The 21,901-nt window shown below is 34.0% G+C and overlaps 2 protein-coding genes across 2 annotated transcripts in view; one reads left to right on the top strand and one right to left on the bottom strand.

Annotated features, from left to right (window-relative positions):
- Nucleotides 1-649: 649 nt before the first annotated feature.
- The window catches only part of C15 (homeobox protein C15), a 393,740-nt gene continuing 372,488 nt past the window's right edge, over nucleotides 650-21,901 (bottom strand). Inside the window, exon 3 of the mRNA XM_066731730.1 lies at nucleotides 650-887. Within this exon, the coding sequence (XP_066587827.1) occupies nucleotides 650-887 (238 nt within the window). The remainder of the gene's footprint in view (nucleotides 888-21,901) is intronic.
- Nucleotides 16,006-17,418, top strand: LOC136776449 (E3 SUMO-protein ligase ZBED1-like). Its single transcript, XM_066731981.1, has one exon. The coding sequence runs from the start codon at nucleotides 16,006-16,008 to the stop codon at nucleotides 17,416-17,418; it is 1,413 nt and encodes a 470-aa protein (XP_066588078.1).

Below are 21,901 nucleotides of genomic sequence, written 5' to 3'. Positions count from 1 at the left end.
ACTTATTGCGTACAACCGCCAATAAGGCAACGAGTAAGACGTTTAATTATTTTTAACTCTTCGTATATCGGTTCCACAGCTCAAAAATTATCATCAGGAAGACCTAGTTTATGTTCAAAAATGTACAAATTAATTATAATTTTATCTCTTTGACATTAAAACTACAACATTTGATCAATCCTACTACGAGCAGCTGTCGTGAAATTCAAAGTTCGGGTATTTTAAACATTTTTTGAATTTTAATAATTTAATATATTATTTTTTTAAACCCCATGAAAATTTTAAAGTAACAAAATAACGGTCATTTTTTTTTACAAAATCCATGAGTGGTTTGGCCTCTTAATTATTGCTCTTAAACGCATTGAATTAAACTAATCTATTTGAATAAATAATCATTCTTATTCAAAGTAACGTAAAACATATACATAATTATACTTAAACAAAATATTTTTTGAATAAATTTGTCGGTTATTATTTATAGGTTGGTTAAAGTATTAATTTGAGAAAGCCCCTTCTTATTTCTTAAGCTTAAAATGAATCTTTTATTCTTCTAAGAGAATATTCAATACTACTTGGTATCCATATTATTTTAGTCACTAATTAATATAATTAAGTAATAGTAATGCTTGTTAAAAGATTGTGAGGAGGTTCAGCAGATAGGTTCAGTAAGAGTTTGTGGAGGAGCGTAAGGCGAAGTCCACTGGTTTACTGGATGGTTTATTCTTGTAGAAGTCTGCTGTACCTCTAGGCTGGCCACTGTTGCACCTGTTCCAGGATGATTTGCTGCTGTAGGATATGCCACTTTACCTAATGCTTCGGCTTGAAGTGATAACATTAGTCGATTAGCCGCTTGTCTTTCTGCCTCACGCTCTTCCGCTGTCTGTCTCCTATAAAAATTTAATAAAAGTGACAAAAAATTAGAGTATGAAACTTTAATAAATAATGTTAATTATTGGTTCAAATAACAGTATCAAGTTTTTATAGTTTAAGTAATGCACGGTCGATAAAACTCAACTACGCAAAAATAATAGATGACTCCTCGATAATAAAACCAGTGAAATACGAAACGAGGGGAAGATATAAAAGAAAGGGACAAGACGACGGTTTTGCTGGATCGGAGAACAGAAGAGAAATGTAATAAAGCTAATTCGATTCGTCACTGTGAGTGGTGCCACGTGCAGGGGTGGAACACGCGCACGTTGTCTCTGTTATCTACCACTTAGACTATTGGAGAACCACCAAATGGCTGACTTGTTGGCAGGCCTATAGGCGTTATGCTCATTTATGCTATAAATATAACAGGGCAATACTATATATATACATTTGTATATTGAAAGTCTGCAATATAAAGGATACACTACTTAAAATGCCCAGAGCATAAACAAAATAAGCATTTATCTCGGAAACTAAAAGAGATATTAAATTTAAGCCTGAAGCCTTTTCGAAGGATCATAGTATTCTATATCAGCGTGCTTTTTATGCAAGATTGAACATCGATATCTCAAATAGATACGGAGATAAACGTTTTGTGACGTTCATATGTTGAGATATTTATTTGCGGAATCCTGTATAATGTAACGTTAACTGTGCGACAGTACGAAGGGGGGGGGTACTCACATTATAAGATTCTGATTCCAACTTTTTGTAAAGTAAGCTGTGCTTTTCAATAACTAAAAATTAAAATCGACTTCTCACATGATAGGATTTATGTGCCAGATGCTGAGCGTCCTAAAACGTATTAAAAATAAATGTGTGAGTAGCAAGAAGAGTGACGGCTAAATAACCAACTACGTTCGAGAAATCAATAATTTGTAGCCTACTATTATCGACAGACATGGCCGATGGTAAATACTCTTAAGTATAATCACTATGATAAATAATAATGGTATTATTTTAACTCAGTCACGATTTATCTTGAACCGAAGTCCTTAAGGGGGTCGTCCAGTGTAAAGGCTGTATTTTTATTGCTTTCTTAAGAATTTTTTTCTGGCGAACCATTCGATTAAAACAATCTATAATTTGTATATCCCTTTATTTACATTTAAAACAACGTTTTAAAAAATTGTATGCCAATATTTTGCACGAAATATAAAATATGCCGACCAACAGAAATGGGTGTTTAAAAAACGCTGCTCCACTGTTGCCATGATTGCGACTGTTCTGCTTATCTAAAATGAAAAATTCAAGTACCATCTTAATCGCGAGACTTGGGGCTATAAAGTGAACTAAAAGAAGTTAAAATTCCAAAAGCAAAAAAAGTTACACGCTTTAAAAAATTAAAAGTCAATTTTTAGCATTTTTTTGGGATCTATTTAGCTCGTAAAAAAAACTATTAAAGCAATCTTAATTATTTTAGTCCACTTTGTAATTATATATATATATATATATATATACTGACGATGCTGAATAAATTTGGACATAATCGGTCAACTAGTTTTTGAGATATCATAGCAGCAGTTTGAAAAATACGTGTTTCGAGAAAAACTAACAAACTTCCGTGCACCCCATACTGTGTATACATGCACTGGTTTACGGCTGAAACTTTTAAACGGCTTCGAATTTTGAAAAATCGTTTTATCCACGTATTCTACACATGCTTTAGATGTGATTTATATTTTTAAAAATCGATTTTTTTGACCTGACACACTGGACACAACCTCCTTAACCTTTCTTGTTATTCCTATCTACTCTCTACTTCTCTTAAGGAACGTATCTGATCTAGTAGATTTGAACAACAAAAATTTTTGTTTAACAATGTTCTCAAACAGGATGTATCAGCAATGATATTTTTAATTTTAACTACATATTCTGGAGCATAAACAAAGTAGAAAAGTTCTATTCTATAACATCCCTAAAAGCATTGCTGAGATAAATCAATTTTAAGCCGATAAATCAAGGCTTTGATTCAACGGAAAAATTACTTTACTCTCACTTTCGTTGATACTTGACACTTTCGATAAATAAAAAAAGCTCGTACTTCACCGTTTCGTAATGCCACATGCGCATACATTTGAAACTATACCATTTATAAACATTACCTCATGACGTCTTACATTCCTGATCCCGGTGCTGATGAAATTTATTATCTGCCCTTTTTTTTAAAATATCCTCGAAAGCACTTATTAAGTTGAAAATTCTTGGTAACGATAAAGCTTTTTTATAGATTAATTTTGAAGCCATTTCATCTTTTCAGTGACACGATATATGAACTGCTCTAAGGTAGTCGAAAAATAAGCATTATATTAAAAAAGCGATTATAAAAAATTTTATTTTTCCATGTTTGAAAATCTTACTATTTCATCAGATAAAGCAATTTACTCATCATTGGATGAGCCGAATGACTGGAAAATAGATATTCATCTAAATCCATAGTCTCCTCTGAAATGTTGACATAAGTGGAGAGCTTCAGGGATTCCTTTGAGAATAAATAAGCCTTTTTTCATTTTATGAAAGGGCAAGCCACAAAGTTAAGGATATTTTTTTTTATGCCATAGATTGTCCATAGTTTTTAAATAGTGACCTCCTAAATGGACTTGCCCTAGTAAAACTAGCTAATTGATAGACCAGCTACATTCTAGTTTATAGTGACTAGAATTTGATATGGTAACCAAAAATGAAATATTTAAAATTCACCAACCAAATCCAAATAAACTGAAGACACAAGCATAAATATTTACTAACTTATCTGAAATCTTATCGTACCTAAGACCGTGCAAAGACTATGAATAATAATCTACAGCATTAACAAAAATTATTCTTAATTTTATAGCTTGTCTTTTCATAAAATGAAAAAAAAGCTTATTTATTCTTAAAGGGATCCCTTATACGGGTGGATCGTTAACGCGGCACTTCCTTGAAAGTGGTGATTCCTGAGACCTTTCTAAGCAAAAGGCCATTGGCCGTTTTTAAATCTAGCCCCTGGTTAAGGAGAGGTAAAAGATTACATTTTGCATGCAATTATGCCTCGCAATTATGAATTCAGTAGTATTGGTATGTACGTGTGATAAGTGCAAGTATCACAGAGAAGTTGCTGCTATTATACGTTTCACTCTCCCCTTTTACTGATTTTTTCGGAATCGTTGAGAAGTTGCTGCCGGTTTGCTATTTTGCCTTTTTTATTGATTAATGGGAAATTTTGAATTTTCATTCGCGTTCTCGTGCAAAAACTCAGTCATACGCGCAATTTACCTACGGAGAATCTTGGTTAATTGTTATTGTACATTCCCATACAATTTAATTTCCGATGCCAAATAATTAATGGGCAAATCGGGATATTGCAAATAAAATTCTATGAGGATTTTCCAAACATTAAACCAAGACTGTGCTGCAGTCAATGAGCGTTCTGAGGTGCCCAAGCTAGCGCTCACTGACTGGAGACTGTATCACAGTCTTGGTTTAAAGTGTGGAATACTCATAGAATTTAATTTGCATTATCCCGATTTGCTCATTAATTATTTGGCATCGGAAATTAAATTGTATGGGGACGCACAATAACATTTAACCAAGATTCCGTAGGTAAATTGCGTGTACGCATTAGTTTTTGCACAAGAGTGCGAATAAAATTTCAAAAATTTCCATTAATCAATAAAAAGGCAAAATAGCAAACCGGCAGCAACTTCTCACCGATTCCGAAATAATCAATAAAAAGGGAGAGTGAAACGTCATAGCAGCAACTTCTCTCTGATACTTACACTTGTCAAACATACATACCAATACTACTGAATTCATAATGGTCATGCATAATTGCATGCAAAATGTAATCTTTTACCTCTCCTTAACCAGGGGGTAGATTTAAAAATGGCCAACGGCGTTATGCTTAGAAAGGTCTCAGGAACCACCCCTTTCAAAGAAGTGCGGCGTTAATGTTCCACCCAGGGTGTCCGGTTAACTGTGGCCAAACTAGGATATTCGGATAGTGGATAAATTTCTGAGTAAAAAAGTTCGAAACACTTTTAGGCTAGCACCGTAAATTAAAAAGTTATTAGCGATTAAACATCCTCGCTTATAATTGGGTTTGATTATGCGAAGGATTCTATTGGTCGCTTTACTAGCCCATAAATGCAAAAATTATGTGAATGGTATTACTAACACAAATACATAGGTAGTGGACTAACCCAGCTAAGCTTTTAACAATTGTCGAAAGCCGAGCGGTCGAGTCTCGAGTGTAAGCGATATAAGAGCAATCAAAAGATAAACAGGTTTGACAAAAGTCATAAGCTAAGATTGAAACTTTTACTATTTATACTTAACAAGTTAATAATTTATATTTTCGAATTTTACGTATTTTTACGACGAAAATGAGTCCATACACAACATAATTACGTAAACTTTAGAGTATAATTAACAGTATTCATTAATTAATAAGACGCTAAAAATAGTCATAATTTGTTGTGTTTGGATTCATTTTCGTCGTAAAAATATATACAATTCGAAAATATAAATTATTCACTTGTTAAATATAAATAGCGAAAGTTTCAGTCTTAGCTTATGACTTTTGTTAAAATTGTTTATCTTTTGATTGTTCTTATATCGCTTATACTCGAGACTCGGCCGCTCGGCTTTCGACAATTGTCAAAACTCAGCTGAGTTAGTCCACTGCCTGTGTATTTGTGTTAGTATTACCCAGCATTGCCAACTTCGCCAGTTTGATTATGCTACGCTGTACAGTTATATGAGTGATGCCGACATCAAGCGTTTAGCTCTGAAAATGAAGTTAGCTGCTAGCCAGCAGCAGTATAGAAAATTTGAAGGGGGAAGGGGTATCACTGACGTAACTGTACAGCGTAGCATAGTCAAAATAGCGGAGTTGGCAACGCTGGTATTACCATTCACGGAATTTTTGCGTTTATGGGTTAGTAACGCGACCAATAGAATACTTCGCCTAATCAAATTTAAATATAAGTGAGGATCTTTAATCACTAATAACTTTTTAATTTAGGGTGCTAGCCTAAAAGTGCTTAAAACTTTTTTACTCAGAATTTCACTCACTATCCGAATATTCCAGTTTGGCCTTAGTTAACCGGACACCCGTATAAGCTTTCCACTTAGGTTAAAATTTCTATAAAAGACTATGGCCTTGCTTGAAAATCTGTTTTCAAGTCATTTTTTTTTGCTCTTGCAATGATGCAGCAAACTGTTCTATCCGATAAAACAGTAAGTTTAAAAAAAATTTCTTATAGTGGTTGTTTTAATATAATACTTATTTTTTTACTACCCTAAAGCAGTTCATATGTCACGTCACCGAAAATATAAAACGATTTCTAAATGAATCTACAAATAATGCCGTATCATTACCCTGAATTTTCAACTAAATAGGTGCTTTCAAGGATCCTTTTAAAATAGGCAGAAAATAAATTTCATACAGCGCCTGGATTAAGAATGTAGGACGTCAGGAGTTATTGTTAATAATTGGTATAGTTTCACATGTGTGCGTGTATCAATACGGAACAGTGAAGTACGAGCTTCTTTTGTTTCTCGAAAGTGTGAAGTGTCGACGAAAGTGAGAGTGAAGTATTTTTTTCCGTTGAATCTAAGCCCTGATTTATTGGTTTAAAATTGATTTATTTCAGCAATGATGCCTTTACAAATGTTATGGTATAGGACATTTCTATTTAGTTTATGCTCAATAATATGTGATTAAAATTAAAACAGCATCATTGCTGATACAACCTGTATATAGATCATTTTGCCTCACTTCTCCCATCGTGGCACGCGAATTAAAAAACATACTACTCTCAACTCGCGCTAATGGGATACAAATATATGTAAAAATATTCAAACATCATTTCAATAAAATTTTTCCTCAGCTTTCTAAATTTGTATTCAAATTTTCGGAAATATTTTATTCTTATAATAAAAAAACACAAAATATGCTATATCTCGAAACTTGTATTTTTAATATTTTTTTAATAGTTTAAATCGTAAGGTAATTTTTTTTCGTAGATATACGTATTTTACAAAATAGATTTTTTTCCGAGCTGTAAAACCTCGAACATGTGCACCGTTTCGCGATTGAATAAACGGGCGACCAAGCAGCCGACAGTGCAAACGTTAGCAACAAATTGTTAATTATGCGCCCATGTTAGAGGCTTTATAGCTTGAGAAAAAGTTCGTTTTACAAAATACACTGTAACGTTATTCCCGTCAGTGTGAGAGCCACTCACACTACGGGTTTTCCCATTACTTTCGCCCGTCCTTATCTATCGGTATCAGGGCGCCAGTTGGTCAGTTGGGTGGCCAACAACCCTACGTTATCATTTGAGTCTTTCGACTCCATTTTCTATGCATCTTATACGGCCCAGCGGCCATCCATTTGGACGGTAGCGGTAGCCAGGGTCGCTCAGTATGCTAGGTCGTGGAGAGAGGGGAGGGTTCCTTGCGGAAGTCCGAGCCTCGCAGACATATCTGCTGAGGGGCATATATTTATCCCTCACCACCCACACACAAGTGGTGGTGAGGAGTACGGGAACATGCGGTATCATTGACAAGCATTGGGCCATTCCACGTCAAAACGGACATTTTTCGGAGTATAACACCGATTTTTTTTAAATATATGTTAATATATAAGAAAATACAAGACTTTTGGCACTAGTTAGAGTCAAAAATCTTTTTTCGTTCCGGAGATACGAGCTGTCAAATTTTGCGCTTTTGCTGTTTTTGGTAAAAACACGTAATCTTTGAAAATTTATATATCCTTAACGAATAAAGATAGAAGACTCTGTCTGGAACGAGAAGACTCAGGAAGAATAATATTTTATTAGAAAACTATTTTAAAAAATAGTTTTGTATAATTGGTTAAAACTATTAACAATTAAAATAAACATTTGAATTAACAAATGTGTTGTCATGCTCTGACAATTATAAAAAAATATAAGGAATGTTCCTTGGAATATCCTCTATAAAGAAAAAAATTAAAACGCGTATACTCTCTTGGTGTTCATAGTGAAAAAAAATATTTTATCACGACGCGCACGGCCAGAAGCGTCGTTCGAGCGGTGTAAACCGGTGAGGCGCATAGGTAATTGAGCGCGACTAGTCTCTACAAGTCGGAATCCATCAATCTATGAATAATGCGAGTTAATAACATGTTTTAATTGTTTGTTTATGTTTTTATAACTATTATAAATTAACAATATATTTATTTACAAAATAATAAGAAATAAGACATTTGAACATGGCATTGAATATACAAATTATATACTAATTTATATTTACATATTTTATTAAATTATGGCAGAAGAAAATATTATTAATATGAAACTGCTATACTGAAAATATTTAACAAACTTTTACAATTGTATAATTATCTGATTGAGGAAAAGCTTTAGTTTGTAGTTGTGTTGTTGAATCTATCATTAAAAATGCACGATAATTTCTAGTTCCTTTAATTATTTTCGCTTTTCAAAAAAATCTCGTTCAAAGTGTTTTAATAGGAATTAAAATAATTTGAACGAGATTTTCTTGAAGAGTGAAAATAGTTAAAGGAACTAGAAATTATCGTGCATTATTAACGATAGATTCAACAACACAACTACAAACTAAAGCTTTTCCTCAATCAGATAATTATACAATTGTAAAAGTTTGTTAAATATTTTCAGTATAGCAGTTTCATATTAATAATATTTTCTTCTGCCATAATTTAATAAAATATGTAAATATAAATTAGTATATAATTTGTATATTCAATGCCATGTTCAAATGTCTTATTTCTTATTATTTTATAAATAAATGACGACTGCTTATAAAGCAGAATAATAATAAATATATTGTTAATTTATAATAGTTATAAAAACATAAACAAACAATTAAAACATGTTATTAACTCGCATTATTCATAGATTGATGGATTCCGACTTGTAGAGATTAGTCGCGCTCAATTACGCATGCGCCTCACCGGTTTACACCGCTCGAACGACGCTTCTGGGCGTGCGCGTCGTGATAAAATTTTTTTTTCATTATGAACACCAAGAGAGTATAGACGTTTTAATTTTTTTCTTTATAGAGGATATTCCAAGGAACATTCCTGATATTTTTTTATAATTGTCAGAGCATGACAACACATTTGTTAATTCAAATGTTTATTTTAATTGTTAATAGTTTTAACCAATTATACAAAACTATTTTTTAAAATATTTTTCTAATAAAATATTATTCATCCTGAGTCTTCTCGTTCCAGACAGAGTCTTCTATCTTTATTCGTTAAGGATATATAAATTTTCAAAGATTACGTGTTTTTACCAAAAACAGCAAAAGTGCAAACTTTGACAGCTCGTATCTCCGGAACGAAAAAAGATTTTTGGCTCTAACTAGTGCCAAAAGTCTTGTATTTTCTTATATATTAACATATATTAAAAAAATTGGTGTTGTGCTCCGAAATATGTCCGTTTTGACGTGGAATGGCACATAGAGTTCGCCAGGAGCAAACCACCACGGAGGCAATGTTCGCGGTCCGTCCAGCCACAGCGCAAGCCTGTGGGATTACGGAGGGCACCAGGACACATTTCAGCGGGCTAACTACGCCCCTGCATAACCCACTATGCATTGGCCGGTATACAGTCATGACGTACGTGCAGGCTGGCCTATAGCACGCGCCTCACGTACGCGAACGGACCCATGGCTTGCTGAGTGCCGCGTCACGCGCTCACCAACGCGCACGGACACATCAGCTCACAGACCCACGGTCGCGTTCCGACTGCCTGCTATGGCAGTCTGCACACGACATTCGCGCTGCCTGCTTGAAGCGCGTAACCAGCGTTCAAGCCGGACTCCATGTTCTATCTCCCCTCCTCGTGGGGACTTATGGACACGGTCATTCTGTTTAGGACTCCCCGAGGCCGCTTCTCCTTATCTCAGGTTGCCTGGGTTGTTTGGCATGGCCCTGCCTTACTTCTCAGAGCAATCTGGACATCGTTTACTGGAGCGCCGGTCTTTTCATTCGGGCCTCTGCCTGTCAACGGGGTCTATCCTTGACGTTAGCTATAATCCACTCGTGAGCCTATCTCACGAGTCGGTAATGTAGGGATTAATAAAATCCACTGTTCGGTAGCTTTTATACTTTTTATTCGGTATCTCGTATACGTAACGGGGAACTTCGTTACAACTCTTACGACATAGGAGTGGTATTGTGTGTAAGAATCTACTTTATTTATTATTTTCTATATGAAACTAAGTATCAAAGTTCCAAGAAAATATGATGCACTTTGTTTTAAAATACACGTATGCCTAAAGTGAACTAACACACATAAAATCACCTGTGCATAATTAGGGTTAATTAGCAACAATTTTGTTGATACCTGTTTGAAATAGTTTAATATGTACATCGTTTATACAATATAAATCAATATTATTGAAGTTTATAGTTTTTACGTATAATGTATTTGTGGTACATATTTTAATTTCAGACATCATTGCAAAGTAAGTAACAAACTTTGAATGCAAAATTAATTAAATGGTTGACTGCATAATATCTTCGATTTAATTTTTTTGATGACTAGATCATTCGTGAATTCCTCCATGAATTAAACCCAGTGTTCCAAATATCAAGAAAGGATACCATGAGACAAATTGAGGTTTCCTATTTTTCAGAAATGCAAGAAAAAGTAAAAAAAAAATTACAATCCAATAAATCTAAAATATCATGTACAATTGACGGTTGGACCTTTGTTGGTTGTAAATCGTATTATGTTAATACAGCTCATTTTATGGGCGATGATTGGAAATTGCATTCAATAGTGCTGGATTTTGTACTATCGCACGGTAATCATACTGGAAAAAATGTTGCCAAGATGTTCTTTTGTTGGAAAGATGATCGGATGATATCTTCTAATAACTATAGGATAGGAGAACTGTAGGAGACAAAATAACGCTGAGTATAACTGGTAGAAAATCTGTTTATTTTACTCTGATCAATACAGAATATGAATATGTACATGTGATAAAGATCGCTCACTGAGTATAGAGCAAGAACCACCCACAATGACACCTAAAAGCTAGGCAATCCCAACCTTGGCCAAAACCCCAGGTCCCAGGGTAGGATACTCCGCACCTGAGATTCCCAGGCAACGAAGTTAGAGCAGAAAAGGATGGGGTTCTCCTGGAGACCAAGATGACGACAATGGAGGAGGAGTGCGAGCTAGGAGTCCTAGTGGTGTCGCAGAGAGGGAAGGAATGGCTAAGCTGCTAATTATCCAAAGAATTTACAGAGTCTAGAGTCTAGACGGATTTAAACGATCCGCGCTTATCACGGAACTCTTGGGCATTTATATGTACAATGGGCCCAAATCATAACGGCAAGAGAGAGCTCTGCGCCGTGGGCCACCTATCGACCTCTGTTGGAGGTAGGACAAAGAGAGACAGAGTGTGAGCGGCAGCGAGACAGCCTGAGAGACCCAGACCGCTCGTACCGACACTCCAATCTCCAACATCTTTAATTCATTGAAAGATTACTGCATAGAAAACAAAATTCAAGGTATCACTATTGATAAAATATCTTCCAACACTACTTTTATGAGAGAATTAATAGAAGTTATAGCAGCAAATAAACTACAATTTGATTGTGAAGCTCAACACTTTAAATGTATCGCGCACATTTTAAGTTTAAAAAGCACAAGACGCATAAAAATTGCTCAATATTGATTCGGCAAGGGAAGATAATGTGGGTAGTCGGTCAGAAACCGAAAATGAAGAGAATGATGAAGGAACTAATGATAATGAGGAAACAGGGACTTTAAACTCTTTTAGTTAAAAAATCCGAACAATTATTATTAAAATTAAGAAAACTGGTGCGATGCTGCAGGAGTTAAGTTTATAAAGCCAATTTTAAGTGTATCTACGATTTGGAATAGTGCATTTGAAATAATTAAGGGGATGCATTGCGCGTCGAGAAAGTACATCCAATTTATCTTCTACAACTTTAAAAATTTAAATATATTTATAGGGACCAAATTGGCTCGTATTGATCTGCATAATTAACGTAAAGGCTTATTTTTTGGATACAAAAAAAATTTTTAAATCGGATATTAATAATAATATTTTATTTCCCATTAATAATTTCGAAAAAGGGAGCCTTTACGACGCTGCGCCAAACTTCAACGAGTAATTTAAGACCAACAAGAAGCAAATATTCCCATAAATGTAGAAGATTTTTTGGAAATACTGTTGTAGCGCAACAATGGCAAATTTGCACATTTTTCCTTGTTTTGCGCTACAATAGTATTTCAAAAAATCTTCTACATTTTAGGAATATTTGCTTCTTGTTGGTATTAAATTACTCGTTGAAGTTTGGCGCAGCGTCGTAAAGGCTCCTTTTTTCGAAATTATTGATGGGAAATAAAATATTATTATTAATATCCGATGTAAAAAATTTTTTTTTTTTAATCCAAAAAATAAACCTTTACGTTAATTAAGCAGATCAATACGAGCCAATTTGGTCCCTATGAATATATTCAAATTTTTAAATATGTAGAAGATAATTTGGAAGTACTTTTTCGACGCGCAATGGATCCCCTTAAGATATTGAAAGCGGAGAAAGTAATATTATTGATAAGAATATATCAGTGGATTTTTTAAGATATAAACTGTACACTAACATGAATATGAATTGTGGAACTAAAAAGAAAATTATACCTAATATTCAAAGTAAGCTAATTATTTTGTTGTATTAAATTTCAATAAAATTATATACTTTTGCATTTTAATAGGTTCATCAAGTAAGCATAATCTGAATATAATATCAGTGAATGATACAGATAATGATATAAATGATTCCGATGAGATTACTAATAAAAAAATTATGGTTTTTGGAGTGAAAGAAATACTAGTAACACAAAAATTCATGTAGAAGAAAGTTTACATACAGGTAAATTTTAAATATTTGCATTTTTCACAAGCACACAAAAAAAAGAAATATTTTATGAACCAGAGGGTAGACCCCGCTATTCTTTGGTTTTTGTGGTCGCTGAAATCAAATATGACCACAAAAAATAAGTTCAATTTCCTATTTTTTCGCTAGCACCCCTTTATCACTCCTTAAAGTGGGTCGAAATTTATATTTTTGTATAAAATTAAGGTGTATGTGTATGTCTGCTTTTTGGAATGCTGAAATTGAGGATAATAACGAAGAATGAATTTAATCCCTTTCTCACCCATTAGCACCCCTTTAGCATCCCTTGAAGAAGGTCGAAGTTTCAATTTCTTTATAAAATTGAGATGTATTTGGGCCGTTCCATGTCAACCGGATAAGTGCTATCGCTAAATATTTGAAGGCATTTAAAAATACATAGAAGAATTCAATTTTATAGTCGGATCATAAGCTTAAAATTTCCGTATGCATTTTTGTAAAAATCAAAATCGTGATGACAATATGACGACTATAATCAAGATATTTGCTACTGATGGATCAAAAAGTTCAATCTTATATCAAATGATCGAGACAATTTTAGTGTTAAAGCACTTAAAAGTAGTAAGCCAGTTTGCAGATCGAAGAAATGGTTTAAAAAACTGAAATCACAAAATGGTTGATCCAAAATGGCTGTCTTTTAACCAAAACCCGATACAAATACCATGAAAATAACCAAATTCGTTTAAAAATAGATATAAAGTGTTTTTCTGGCTGTATATCTGGAAAAAAATAGAATTTATTTCGAATGTGTAAAATAGCGTTACCAAGATGGCGGACGTTTGCCAAAACGTAGAAAAAATTGCTGCTAGAATTACAAAATCTTATTGAAAATGGATTGGAAAGCATTCTTAAGGACGCATATCTGCAACCACATCCAAATAATTCTGAACCTACGAAATGGCGGATCCAAGATGGCGGACATATATGAAAACCTTAGAAGTAAATGGCATTAAGGCCACCAAATTGTTTAAAAATTGGTTTATAGAAATTTATAAGGTCGCGTAAGATAAAATTGGTGTAGCTATGAGTGTATCGTATTTGTCCAACATTCCTCCTCGGTTCAACAATATATTATCTCTCTTACGCAGACGTCTGACAGATGCAGCTCCCTTAGCCAATAGGCTACACGAACTGACACCTTGCGTTCATATTATAGCTTAATAAGTGAGACATAGCTTGTGTTTGATTGTTACATATGGCCAAGGATACCTAGGCATCACAGAATCGGTTCAAGCTGCTTTTATCTGCTTTACTTTTTGCGCCTTAATGAGATGCGTATACACTATGTTATGAAATACATCTTTATTTTATATAAAAATTGTGATTTCAACCCTTTTCAAGGGGTGGTAAGGGGGTGCTAATGGGTGAGAAAGGGATTAAATTCATTTTTTGTTATTATCCTCAATTTCAGCATTCGAAAAAATAGAATACACATACATCTTAATTTTATAGAAAAATCTAAATTTTGACCCACTTTAAGGGGTGGTAAGGGGGTTGCTAGCGGAAAAATGGATATATTAAATTCTTTTTTATGATCATATTCGCTTTTAGCGACCATAAAAACCTAAGAATAGTGGGTTTTACCCTCTGGTTCATAAAATTTTTCTTTTTTTGTGTGCCTTGTAACGAAGTTCTCCGTTACGTATTCACGATATCGAATAAAGTTTGTAAAAGCTACCGAACAGTGGATATTATTAATCCCTACGTTACCGACTCATGAGATAGGCTCACGAGTAGGGATGTTCGATTTCGATTCGATTCTTCAAAAAATCGATTCTTTTAACCTAATGATTCGATTTTTTGAACCTGATCTCAAGAGCTCGATTATTTTAGGAATCGATTCTTTATATTAAAAATCGAGATAGAAGATCGATAAAATAATTATACATAATATATATATAGTTACACATATTCCAAAATTTACAAGCACAGCTATCAGTGAATTTTTGAATACGGCCCAATGCTTAAGTTGCAAGTTCCAGTCCTTCCAGGCTATAAATTATAATGCTTGTATACATAAAGTGCATATATCTTTTAGAGCTATAAAATTTGTATAAATTTTGTAACTGATTTAATTCGATCAAATTTTTCGGGTTTCCTACATATAATATGATTCTATGTGGATTTATTACTCGTATACTATTTATAATATATCAAATTATATTAAATTAATAATTTGTAAGTATATACTGTTATATAAATGCTCTAGAACTATATACATATTTATATTTTAAACTCTAATAATCTAAAATTTTATTTCTAAGTAATTTTAATAGTCAAACTGCAGTTATATAGATTGCAGCAGAAGAGAATATTTCGATAGTTATCACAGTATTTCATCTGTATTGAATCAGATTGTTTCTTGTAAGTATGACTTATTATATTCAGATATAAGCTGCATATTTATTTAATAATTAAATTAATCAGGCAATCTAAATCATGCTTTATATTCTGTATCGATCACTTCATAACTCTGTCCTAAATTTATATTCATCTGCATTCTGATAAATATATTCCTTTCTTCCCAACAGCATTTTTCACATTTCTACATTATCCTATTATTATTTATAACTTAGAAGATTAAACAGCTGATTTGTTATTTTGGAGCTTTTGCCTATTATAAATAGAAAATTACAAGCTTAAAAGTAATTATATATTAATCCTTTAATCCTAGGTGTTCATAATGCCTTTGTTTTTAATTTTATAGTTGTTTTTTACGTATAATATTGGCTTAATTACTGTTAGTAATATCATTTAAAAACTTCTGTATTTAATTGCAGTGCCAAAAATAAAACAATCTTTAATTTGGAAATTCTTTGTTAAAACCGCAAATGGAGGTACTTGCCAAATTTGTAACAGAGAATTCAAGTCAGGTGGTAAAGGTGGTGGAACCACTAATCTAAGAAATCATTTATTGCGCAATCATAATTTAAATAAAAATGCTCAAACAATTTTAACTCAAGGAAATATGGTAAATAAATGTTTTTAATAAATATTTGATTAAATTTCTAAATTTTAAGTAGGCTTGTCATTTTTCTTTTTCATTTATTGAATCGGTTATTACACAACCAACTTTGCCATGAAAGGAATCAAATTCCTTAATCTCTATGGCTTCTACATCACACTCTTCTGCAATATCCATGGCAATTGATACAAATGATTATTGTGATGAATCTTTAGTATCATCACCAGATTTACAAGGAAGCAACACCTCAAATTCAAGCAAAGGCAATGAACATACTGTGTTACAGCCAAGAATTGATCATTCATATTCAAGAATAAGATCTTTTGAAGGTAATATATCAATATATGTAACAATGAATAGTACACCTAAAAATATAAAAACTATTGTTTCAGATGGAGGAGTCGAAGCTAGTGAAATTACAAATGCAATCATGTACATGATTGCGAAAGATAATCTACCTTTTAAAACAGTGGATAAGGAAGGTTTTAGATATCTAATGAAGGTTGCTGCACCATTATACAATGTACCGGGTAGAAAGCCTATAACTAATAAGATTAAAGAAAAATATAATTATCTTTCTGAATGTAAAAAAGTTAAACTTGAATCAATTGATTTCTTTTCTATAACGTCTGATATATGGACCGATACCCTAAATACAGTTAGTTATATTGGAATAACAATTCATTACGAATATGAAAGTGAAATAAACTCTACAATGATTGGTGTTACGGAATTGCATGAGAGGCATACGTCAGATGTATTAGGAAGATGGATTAAGCAAATTATTGAAGATTGGCATATACTAAGTGAGAAAGTAGTAGCATTTATCACTGATATCGCGACTAATATAAAAAAGGCAATTAAAGACACTTTTGGAGAAAAAAAGCACATAGCATGTTTAGCTCATTCAGTAAATTTGGTTGCTGAAAACATTTTAAAATCTCCAGAAGCCATGGCATTATGTGCAAAAATAAAAAAGATTGTTATATATTTTAAACATTTAGTTATAGCTGCTGATGAATTACGTAAAATGAACAATTTGAAATTAATACAAAGTGTGGAAACTCGCTGGAACTCCACAAATTATATGCTGGAAATATATATATTAATTTCCAAAGAAGTTAGTTCTATTTTGTTAAATATTCCGGATTCTCCACAAATGATAACAGCACCAGAATTGCAATTAGCAAATGAGATAATGAAGGTGTTGCAACCATTAGAGATTTTAACCAAAGAACTATGTGCAGAAAAGTTTGTCACAGTAAGTAAAGTCATTCCTCTAATTAATTGCTTAAAGAGTAAGCTGGAAACTCTAAAAGAAAGTCTCAGAACGCTAGTTGCCAAGCTTTTACGTGATTGCTTTAATGAATCTATTACGCACAAATTGGGACAAGTGGATAATAATAGTATAATAGCCATTTCTACTATATTGGATCCCCGGTTCAAAAAACTCCACCTAAAGCCTATACCATGCTCTAGTGCTATTGTTGAAATCTTTAGGTTAATGAAAGAGTTTGATTTTGATAATAGAGTTAATAATGAACCTTCACAATGAATTTGCATACTGACAATAGTGTCACAGAGCTGCTAAGTGAAGACCAAGATTTATGGTACATCCATGAAACGTTACTCAAAAATAAAAACAATCAAATAGCTCAACAAAATGTAAATGACTTACCAATTGACTTAAAACACTATTTGGACCAGACACTTTTAAACCGAAAAGAAGATCCAATAAAATATTGGTTAAAAGGCCAAGGGACAGTATATTTGACATTCAAAAGAATTGCTAAAAAATATTTAATAGTTGTGGCCACATCGGTACCTTCAGAACGAATATTCTGAAAAGCCGGCAACATATTAAGTGATTCAAGAAATCGGATGTCATCACAGCATCTGCAGCAGCTTTTATTTTTAAATTCACTTTCAGCAAAAGGTTGGCAAATAAATTTAAGCTCATGAAATTTTAGGTAAGAGTTAATATTTATTTTAATGCAAAAGTCGCATATGCTTATAGAGACCGTGCACACCAACACAATGATAGCGAAGTGTCAATGTATAACTGTATACTATAAATAAATTACACTGAAAAACTGTGAAAATTGACCGATAGTTTGCGCTGATAGTATGCATATACACCAATATACATTCTTATCTCACTGTCATTGTCTTGGTATGCACGGTCTCTATACTACCTCTAATGTATAGGAAAATATATTTTAAAATCAATATTTCTTATAGCGAAGTTAAAGGGATATAAAAGTATTAATTGGAATTGAAAATAGAATATTTTACTTTGATTGAAAGTATGAACCTTATATGTATATCTTAATTCCTTAATTATGAGAAATTACAGGAGCTATATAAAACTATATTTTACATTTAGTACATAATTTGTGTTTAATGATTGAAACTTTATATTTTATTAAATATAAAATATAGGAAATCTTAAAAAGTTTAATAAAGTACAATTACCTTGGTTAATACAAGGAAAATTCACACAGAATTGCTGTTTCATTATTTTATTTCACGCCCTTCAAGCTTTTTAAGAATTTTTTTACAATTTTTATAACCTAAAAATACATATTAAATATGACAGAATTTATTTACGCATGCGTACTCTGCCTTTTTTTATTATGGTCGTGTTCCGCTATTGACTGCGAGTACTGAAAAGCTATATTTAAGGTAGTAGTCTAGTTGATTGGGTCGATTTTTTTTTCATATTTCGATGGTATACCAACATGAGAAGATGGTGTATAAATTTTAAACCGATATTCAAAATATTAACAAAAATATAACATATGTTCGAGAGCGCCGCATAATTGAACGCTGTAAGGTGCACGACAACTGCTAACGGTTATTCATCACTATTATGACTCATTACCTTTATATTTCCTTGAAGTTTCGTATACCTTTTGATATACGAAAGAATATAACCAGATATACCCGCGTTTGACACGTATGAAGAGACCTAAAGCTTGTTGCACGCACCGGGGATCGACGATTAGTGTGAGGATGAAAGTTCTGTTAGCCAAAATTTAAACGCGTTTTTCTCGAAACCACGTTTTCTCGGTCGGCCCGAGGCATAACAGATTTTCTGTTCAACCGATCGGGCTGAAATTTTTACAGGTTGTTCTACACATCTGTAATTCTGGCGGGTACTAGAATCAATGTTTTTCATTCATTACTTTTCAATTTACAGCCCAATTTACACTAAAAATTGTATCTTTTCCTTTCGAAATCCGCCATTTTATTATTTTTCAACTAAATTAATTTTTTTAGTACCTGCCAGAATGATAATCGTACTGAACAATAATCCATTGCATTTTTTTATTTTCGATTACCCAAACTGGAGATACCTCACGGGCCAGTAGCATATATTTTTTTTTTCACCTACTTTGAACCCATATAATTTAAATAAAATATCGTAAAAAATAAAAAAAATTTATATTTTTGTATAATTCAATATAGTATTAATAACATATAAAATTTTCAGAGATTTTGCACTTCATTTAGGTAGTCAAAAAAATTCCCGAAGAATACCTTGCAAAATCGGTCGATTTACTAGACTACTACCTTAATGTAACGCTAACTATAGATTACTAGTATTCAGAGTCAATAATGGAACATGGCCATTATTTAAATGATTCTTATGAAAACGATTCCTTTGTCTCGATTATTAAGTCGATTCGATTCTTTAATATGAACTGAACATCCCTACTCACGAGTGGATTATAGCTAACGTCAAGGATAGACCCCGTTGACTGACAGAGGCCCGGATGAAAAGACCGGCACTCCAGGAAGCGATGTCCAGATTGTCCTGGGAAATAAGGCAGGGCCATGCCAAACAACCCAGGCAACCTGAGATAAGGAGAAGCGGCCTCGGGGAGTCCTAAAAAGAATGACCGTGTCTATAAGTCCCCACGTGGAGGGGAGATAGAACATTGAATCTGGCTTGAACGCTAGTTACGCGCTTCAAGCAGGCTGCGCGGAAGTCGTGCGCAGTCTGCCATAGCAGGCAGTCGGAACGCGACCATGGGACTGTGCTGATGTGCCGTGCGTGCTGGTGAGCGCGGGACGCGGCACTCAGACAGCCATCGGTCCGTTCGCGTACGTGAGTCGTGAACTATAGGCCAGCCTGCACGTACGTCACGACGGAATACCGGCCAATGCATAGTGGGTTGTGCAGGGGCGTAGTTAGCCCGTTGGAATGTGTCCCGGTGCCCTCCGTAATCCCATAGGCTTGCGCTCTGCCTGGACGGGCCGCGAACATTGCCTCCGTGGTGGTCCGCTCCTGGCAAACACTATGCTTGGCAATGATACCGCATGTTCCCGCACTCCTCACCTCCACCTGTGTGTGGGTGGTGAGGGATAAATGTATGCCCCTCAGCAGATAGGTCTGCGAGGCTCGGACTTCCGCAAAGAACCCTCCCCTCTCTCCACGAACTAGCATACTAAGCAACCCTGGCTACCGCTAACGTCCAAATGCTTGACCGCAGGGCCCTATAAGATGCATAGAGAATGGGGTTGAAAGGCTCCAGTGATAACGTAGGGTTGTTGGCCACCCAACCTACTAACTGGCGCCCTGATACCGATAAATAAGGACGGGCGAAGGTAATGAGAAAACCCGTAGTGTGAGTGGCCCCTCACACTGACGGGAATAGCGTTACACAACATTTGACTTTTACCACCATCTGACCTTGCCAGACTTCACTAGTGTCATCAACTACTTGAGTTGATACTGGGGCAAGACTGGACAAGCGATTCGCAAAGCTTTGAATAAGCTACAATCAAGCATACATTCAAAGCTGACATTGTCGTCTTGCATACCACGTTTCTTTTTAGCACCAATTACTCTCACATTTATGCTGCTAATTCTTGACAAAGGTGACATAGGAGATACATTGGCCCTTATAACATTTTCTGTGCCAGAGTCCTTAGATGTTCGTTTCGCTAATTTCTATATACTGTTGAAACTGGTCGGATTTCTGGTGCTGCAAAATGCAGTGGAAACCATCAATTTTTGGACTGAGTTTCAATTGAGAATAAACGTGCATTTTTTCATCCAAACCAATGACCAGTATACTGCCTTTGGTCTAGAATACCAGCATAGGTAACGGAGGAAAACAATCAGCAGTTACTAACTCAATTTTACAGAATTTCATGTAATGAATTTCATCCTTAATTTATGGCTGAGCAATGGGCGACGTTTTTCTAGAAATTGGCTTATTCTTACTTTGCCAATCTTTCAGTACTTTCATCTTTGCCTGTTTCAAGTACCAGAATGCAGGAGTGAAAAGCCCAATGTTTGAGCCAACTCCAATAGTCAGTTTGTGAGCGAACCTTCTTCCTAGGTTTTCTAATTTAATTGTACCTAATGTATTTAAGTCAAAGCACAAGTATTACTATTTGATATAATACACTTGCACAGTGACTGTAAAATACTAAATGATAAGACTATGAGTAAGCCTGAAATCAAAATTTTACCATATGATAATGTACATAATTTAGTAAATTCAATAATGCCATTGAGTATACTACTTTTCCTTAATCTTTTCAGATATTCAATTATTTACCATCTGCTCTTAATAATGTAGCCGTTAGACATAAATTACATTAGGGTTAGACAACTGCTAGTAGTCGATGGAATATTTTTGCACGAAATTATATGCACTTCAACCAGAACCGTAATACCCCATTGCTGTTCCTGCAACCATTCCACTGTTTGTTTAGCCTCCCAAAAAAGGTTTTGTGTATGTATCATCATGGAATATGTTGTATTTAAAAAACTATAGCCCATTGGCTTCTCTTTTCCTTCACTAATAAACAGATATAACATCCAGTCATCAGCAGTTGACCACATTTGAAATTGCTGCTTCCATTGCTCAACCAAAACTCTATAGTTGAATAAAACCAAAACTCTGTTTTCCAGCACTACTTGATAACACTATCTTCTTTATCTATTTTATTATAAAAAGTAGTAATATATTCTGGAACTGTTACTGATTCCTCTTTAACTATGGTTTTACCTTTTGGTG

This window comes from Prorops nasuta, unplaced genomic scaffold, assembly GCF_024137725.1.
Source record: "Prorops nasuta isolate Cenicafe-Biocafe unplaced genomic scaffold, Cenicafe_Pnas_1.2 PNAS00009, whole genome shotgun sequence".
In the NCBI taxonomy this organism is placed as follows: Eukaryota; Metazoa; Arthropoda; class Insecta; order Hymenoptera; family Bethylidae; genus Prorops; species Prorops nasuta.
The sequence above is the reverse complement of the archived record's forward strand: the minus strand, read 5'-3'. Positions and strand labels throughout refer to the sequence as shown.

Excerpts from the sequence above, each read along its gene's own strand:
- LOC136776449 (XM_066731981.1), top strand. The coding sequence starts at position 16,006 with ATGGCTTCTACATCACACTCTTCTGCAATATCCATGGCAATTGATACA.